The sequence below is a fragment of the Penaeus japonicus genome, unplaced genomic scaffold, assembly GCF_977035675.1.
Source record: "Penaeus japonicus unplaced genomic scaffold, GWHDUDI00000001_assembly GWHDUDI00000020, whole genome shotgun sequence".
Lineage (NCBI taxonomy): Eukaryota > Metazoa > Arthropoda > Malacostraca > Decapoda > Penaeidae > Penaeus > Penaeus japonicus.
The window spans coordinates 12,181,703-12,189,202 of NW_028234422.1; the positions used below are offsets into that span (position 1 = coordinate 12,181,703).

A 7,500-nucleotide genomic window follows, 5' to 3' on the forward strand; every position below is an offset into this window, starting at 1 on the left:
AGTAGATCTTCCTTTCGCCATGTTGGGTTTTTGACTACATATTTCTGAAAATATATGATCAAGTAACTATTTTGATTAAGGAGTTTTGTTTGACATTAGAATATATTTAGAAGAGTATTGTTTCTGTTGACAGCCTAAATATTTATCAATTAATTAAAAAATGTACAACATTAATTTAGGGAGCAAATGGTCAATTAATTAATATTTTGATATTCTAATAATGAATTCACAATTAAGAGTTATAATGAGGAAAGTATGGACAAAACCGACTTTTTAAAATTCATTTCATACCCATTAGCGGCCATTTTAAATTTTCACCATATCCAAAAAAAGGCATTTAGGAAAGAAATTGTTGACCACTGTTATAGATTGTGACAGTAGCATTTGTAAGAAAAAAGAAAAAGAAATATAAGAAAAGAAAAAAAATATAAATATACATAAATATATATACATACACACACACACACACACACACATATACATATACTGACATATTAATTGAAAGACTTGTTGTTTGTAATTAAGCTATGTTATCCAGAATAACACACTCAAAAGCTCTTTCTTCTCACGAGAGCTTTTGCATATTCTTCCAAATCTTTACTTCCACTAAACATTACTTCAACTCTTCCTACTGCTTTTGCCTTTACTTCTAAGTCTTTACATCCACCAAACCTTATTCCAGCACTTCTGCCTTAAAGCTCGTTCGCGAAAACTCACCACAGCGAAAACGGGGGCGACCGCAGCCTGCAGGAAGGTGGTGAAGACTGCATTAACGACAGCTAGGAAGAGGAGCCGGCGGGAAGGTACCATGAAGAAGAATAGGCACGCTGCAGACAGGAACCCGTTGTATCCCCACACGCCGGCGTAAATCAGGGAGTAAGGAGCAGAGGACACCATGATAGCTGAGAAAATAAGTAGAGAATTGGATTCATTAGATGGGATTTCACGTTGAATCACCGCTACATAAGGGGTGGAATTCTTCTTATTCTTATTCTTATTCGGGTGCCCTGTCAGACTCTGGCGTTGGAGACCATTTCCCGGAATTGTTTGGTTCCTGTTCACCCTTTTACAAGAATAGAGAAGAGTGCGGTAGGTATCTAATTTCTTCCCACACCGGAGGCCCAGCTACTATGTCCAACTAACTAGGATTGGACTATTCTTGCCATTGTTCCAAGTTTGAATATTTTGCCAACCAAGTCCACCCAACACTGATGCTGCCCAGTGATTTCTTTCATGCTCGACACAGCACATAATTGCTGAAATGTGGACACCGTACTGACGTCTCTGGGGTTGGGATGAGTAAATACGCACCTGGAGGGCTATGAAAATCTTAACTCAGTAGATGTTTTTGTTTGGTGGCAGTTTATCCGTTTTTTTTTTTTCCTGATAAAAACAAATGAGGACTAATAGGTAAAGAAAGGCTAGTTATACAACCAACTTTTACATGAATTTGTAAGGCCAATCGAAACAGTTGTTGGGGTCCGAAAAATATCTCGATCGGTTCTACTTTGAAGAGCTGGATCTAAACAATTCTTTTTTATTTTTTTTAATAGATTTTGAAGTAAATTTCCGTAGAGGTGTAAAAGTGCGATGTCTACCGATATTAGAAGAAAAAAAGTACCGACCCTCTTTTAATGCACCTCGTTACTGGAACCTAAACATTTTTTTTCTTAGGTTCAAAAAGATAAAAAAAAACATGGCAAACCGGGATACATCTTACCTACGCGACCTATAGATAGAAGTACATATCCTTTTCTTTGCTTCATTGAGGACTATAATTTCGAAACTACGTTATCGGCATTTCTTCCCCCCCCCCCCCCCCCATCACACACACTGAATGACTGACGAGCTAACTAACTGACTGATTGACTGACTCTCTCACTGTAACTCTCTCTCTCTCTCTTTCTCCCTCTCCCTCCCCCTCTCTATCTCTTTCTCTCTCTTTTTTTCTCTTTCTCTTCCTCTTTCTCTTCCTCTCTCTCTCTCTCTCTCTCTCTCTGTTTCTCTCTCTCATATATCTGTGTGTGATGAGTGTGCTTCACTCGTGCACGCACAAAAGAAACGCGCTGTATTGGTACTTGCTCTTTCACTGTGTTTCGTTACGCTATGACTATCTAACGAATGAAAAAGTATAAGAAACTCCATAATCCCCCTCAGTTGTTGGGGAAAAGCCTCAGAAAAGCATGCAAGACTCGTGCACTGTACAATCCATAAACTAAACACAGGAAAACAAAAAAACAACTTAAATTCCTTAATAAAAAACACCATCACTCAAAAAAATCATAACGAAACCAGTAGCATGGCCATTACCGGTGCAAGAGGCGAAGAAAGCCCCGACCATGGAGATGGCCGTCAGCAGAGGCGAGCAGAGGAACAGACCGGCTATGATGAGGCAGGAACCAGGTACTGATTCCACGGCGTACACCTGCCCAGCGGAGAGCAAGGTTCCTCGGAACATCTGTCGTGTAGTGGAGGAGACTTCAGTGATTTGGGTGAATTAGTAGAAAGAATGTTTTTTGGTGTAATAATGATGTGAGGGATGTAAATAACGTCGATGTTAGGAATTGTGAATGTGAGGATGATAAAAGTAGTAATGATGGTAATGGTAGTGGTATTAGTTTTATTAATAGTGATAATGATGATGGTAATGATGATGATAATGATGGTAATATTAATGATAGTGATAATGATAACGATGAAAAGAAAAAATAATGATGATAACAATAACAATAGCAATAATGATAATGATTATGTTAATGATAATGAAAATTATGATGATGATAATGATCCTTATGATGATGATAATGATAATGATAATTATGATGATAGTAATGATAGTGATAACGATGATAATGATGGAGATGATAATAAAAGGATGACAATGATAGAGGAAATAATAACAGTGATGTTGATAATAATTACAATAATAATAATCATGATGATAATAATGATAACAATAACAGCTTGCAACAATCTAAAGACTTTAGTGTTCCTTCATATTATTCACCCACTACCAGTAACCATGATTCAACCAACAGCTAAGACCACAAAACAAATTCCAAAGGCCGCATCCCCGCAAACCCTTCTCCTACCCCCATGAAGACTAACCCCCCTCCCCTATTTTTCTCTCCCTCCCTCCCTCCTCCCCATGAAAACTGGAGAACAACCCCTCTCCCCCCCATTCATCCCCTCCCTCGACCCCCTCACGAGAAGTCGAGAACAACCCCAAGGAACACAACCCCCCTCCTCCACCCCTGACCCCTCCCCCCAGACTACCCCCTTCCTTCCAACCCCCCTCCACCCCTGATCCCTCCCCCCACCCCCCCTCCACCCCTGACCCCTCCCCCCGACTACCCCCTTCCTTCCACCCCTCCCCCACACCACCCTCCACTCCCCTCATTACCTGGGACCACTGAATATCCTCCGAATCGTCCACCTGCAGACTAGCCTCAGCCGGAAGCCCCGTCAAGCCGTGCGCCCGCATGCAAATGAAGGCGATGGAAGTTGCAATGTTGAAGGGCAGGGTGAAGCACGGCAGTTTGAAGTGCGACAGTATGGTGCCCAGGCCTGAGCCAATGCATACACTAGGAGAGATTAAAAAAAAAAAGGAGAGAAAAAGGGCTGTATTAATACGTGCTGAATGTTTCTTTGTTTAAATGTTTATTTTGTGATTAAATGCGTGTGTTAAATGTATTTCTTAGGAGATTTAGGTGTTTATTTACGTATTTGTGTAGCTTTTAATGTGTGTTTTTGCCATTATGATGTTTTTAAAATTTTGTAGTTGTTTCTTATGTCATGAATTGTTTAAGGTGATTTTATCCATGTTGTAATTGAGGTTTGAATATATCGCTACTACAATACAAAGACGAATCTGTAAATCATTTATGCATCTCTTTGACAAACAAAGAATGTTCAGCAAAATGATATTTTCTTGGCTTTTGCAAATATACATTACTAGACTAAATCATAATATTACCAATAATGATGATAATGAAAATAGTGGTAATGAAAATAACAATGATAATTAAAGTAAAGATGGTAATGACAACAACAATGATACTACTACTATTACTACTACTGATAATAATAGTGATAATGAGAATGATAATGATAACAATAATAATAACAATAGCAATAATTATCATCACCGTCTTCATCATTATCATCATCATCATCATCATCACCATCATCATCATCATCACCACCATCACCATAATCATCCTCATCATAACAATATCAATAAAACCAACAAAAACAACACCAACAGAAGACAAAAGAAATCACACCCAGCCAGTAGTCCTCACCTGAAGACAGTCGCCAGCACCATAAAGCCCCACACCGGGAAGGTCAGCGGCTGATGGAAGAACACCGGGTATAACGAAGCTGTGACCGAACCCACTAAAACGGCGCTGTAATTGGTTAATCCCGAGGCAATGGCACCGTCGGGTTCTTGAAAGGCCTGTGGAATGGAAGTGGAAGTGGAAGGTCTTGTTTCGTAGTATAGAAAGGGGTGTGGTAGAGATAGGTTGTGAATGGTGGATGTTGGTGGTCTGATCGAGTAAATGGGTGAATGAGGTATGCTTGGTTAGAGTAAACGTTTTTTTTATGAATGAATGAGTGAAATACGCTGGTGAGGGTAAATAGTGGTTATGAATGAATGTGTGGAATGAATGAATGAATGGAAATAAATGAGTGTTTCATTAGTTTTATTAGGTATGATTAAGAATAATCAATGGTTGTTATATTTGGCTTTCATCAAGTGTGTCTGAGAAGATGACAAAATATTGATACAATTTGCAACTAGATTTCCGAATCAATAAATCCTTGCCAAGTCAAGAATAGAACAAAGGGCGAGATATATAAATAGAAATCAGTTCAATAAGAAACGACAGGTAAAGGGAATACATTATTTGTGAAAAAAATATTGTTAAAAAATGAAGAAACAAAAACACTTTATATTAAGTAATAATAATATCAGAAAATTTAAGCATAAATACAATTTTCTTTCAAAAAATCTATCGTAATGATGTAAAGAATGATAATAACATTAATTAACATAGACAATACCTTATACTAAATTTTCTTCGACAGCATATACTAAAATTGCCTAAAACTTAATTAAAATGCAACATAGTCGATGATAACCGTAAAAAAAAAAATAACTAAATCCAAAATACATTTAGAAACATATAACAATACAACCTAAAAATCAAACGTATATAAAAAAAACGATAAACACACAAATAAATGCATGAAATAAGTGAGGAGTAAATGAATAGACAAATAAAGAAATAGATTAAGGAATAGATAAATAGATAGGTGAATTAAGACATATATACTGTAGAAAGATAGACAGATAGATCGATAGATAGACAAATGGATGAATAAATTAATAGGCAAATAAGTAAATAGATAGATAGATAGGAAGATAGACAGATAAATGAATGAATAAAGGAATAGTTAAAGAAATAAATAAAATGACATAAAAATACGATAGATACATACACACATAAACAAGTAAATCAATAAATATATGAATAAATACATGAACTAGATAAACAAACATTAAATATACAAATAAAACAAAACAAATAAACAAAAGCAATATAGATGAAAAAATAAACAAAACTGCCCCCTCCAAAAAAAAGACCAACCAGTGAAAAAAAACAAAACAACACAAAACAAAAAACACAAGACAAAACAAACAAAAACCCAAAACAAAGAAAACATACAATAAACAAGCGCATTTACCAAGGCTATGATGACTGCCGCGAGCGAGCAGACGAGTGCCCCAAGACCCGCCGTGACGTCACCAACGAAGAGCCCTAGCAGGATGAGCAGGCCGGCGAGGGGGTTGTCGGCGAAGCACACCTGGTGGGGGGGATAGGGGGATAGGGGGGTGGGAGGGGGAGAGGGAGGGGAGGGGGGTGTTATTCTTGGGTTTGTTGTTGTTGTTGTTTTTTTTTGGGTGTGGTGAGGGTTGGTTGTGGTGATGGGTTGTGATGATCGTTTTGATAGTTTTGTTGTTAGGTATGATGGTGAGGGTGATGATGATGGTGATAGTAATTATGGTATTGGTAATTATAATAATGATAATGATAATGGTAATGATAATAACAATGATAATGATAATGGTAATAATAATAATAATGATATAAAAATAATAAAGATAATAATCATAATCATCATAATGATAATAATAAAATAATGATTAAATAATGATGATACTACTACTCATAATAATAATAAAAATAATAGTAAAAACATCAATAATAACCACATTAGTAGTGATGATAGTAATAATAATATCACTATTAATGATAATAAGATGAAAATGATAATGAGATAGTTAGGCAATTCTTGCCATTACATATCTCATCACCGCCATTAATATCATTAGCTGTATTAATGGAGTTATCATTATCGATATTTTCATATGGTTATCGGTATTACTAACAATATCGACTTGTTATCATGTGTGTTTTATTCTTGTAATTATTAATGCCATTAGTATCACCATTATCATTGCCGTTCTACTAACAACTACCACTACTACTACTACTGTACCGCTAGTACAACTATTGCTACTACTACTACTACTACTATTACTACTACTGCTTCTACTACTGCTACTACTACTACAACTACTACTGCTGCTACTACTACTACTGCTACTGCTAGTGCTACTACTACTACTACTACTACTACTACCACCACCACTGTACCGCTACTAATACTACCAAAAAATCATCATCATCGTTATAATCCTTCATATGATATCTCATTCACACCGTTCCCATCTTCTCCATTTATATTCACAAACTGAGTTTGTTAACCAAAAGCATAACAAAGAGAAGATTTATTTTTACACCTCATATTTCCTCACACTCATACCAATGAGTTGAGTTGGATAGTGTGTATGAATATCAAGGAAGGGCCTGTGTGACGTATAAAGAAGGGTTATGTAGTACACTGATTTTTTTTTTTCTTTTAGTTTTTCTTCTATTCGGCAGGGTAGAATTCAGGCGAATCAAACATCTTTTTCATTATTCTTTCTTTCTTTCTCTCTCTTTCTCTCCCCATCTCCCTCTGTCTCTTTCACCATTGAATATCTCTTTCTCTCTCTCTCTCTCTCTCTCTCTCTCTCTCTCTCTCTCTCTCTCTCTCTCAATCTCTCTCTCTCTCTCTCTCTCTCTCTCTCTCTCTCTCTCTCTCTCTCTCTCTCTCTCTCTCTCTCTCTCTCTCTCTCTCTCTCTCTCTCTCTCTCTCTCTCTCTCTCTCTCTCTCTCAATCTCTCTCTCTCTCTCTCTTTCTCTCTCTCTCTCTCTCTCTCTCAATCTCTCTCTCTCTCTCTCTCTCTCTCTCTCTCTCTCTCTCTCTCTCTCTCAATCTCTCTCTCTCTCTCTCAATCTCTCTCTCTCTCTCTCTTTCTCTCTCTCTCTCTCTCTCTCTCTCTCAATCTCTCTCCTCTCTCTCTCTCTCTCTCTCTCTCTCTCTCTC

General features: G+C 37.1%; 1 protein-coding gene across 1 annotated transcript in view; it reads right to left on the reverse strand.

The window, feature by feature from the left end:
- Nucleotides 1-7,500, reverse strand: part of LOC122242837 (urea transporter 1) — a 15,519-nt gene that overhangs the window by 1,793 nt on the left and 6,226 nt on the right. Inside the window, exons 3-7 of the mRNA XM_043000236.2 lie at nt 5,752-5,871; nt 4,305-4,459; nt 3,404-3,584; nt 2,311-2,458; nt 718-902 (exon numbers count right to left, since the gene is read on the reverse strand). Of these exons, the coding sequence (XP_042856170.2) occupies nt 718-902; nt 2,311-2,458; nt 3,404-3,584; nt 4,305-4,459; nt 5,752-5,871 (789 nt within the window). The remainder of the gene's footprint in view (nt 1-717; nt 903-2,310; nt 2,459-3,403; nt 3,585-4,304; nt 4,460-5,751; nt 5,872-7,500) is intronic.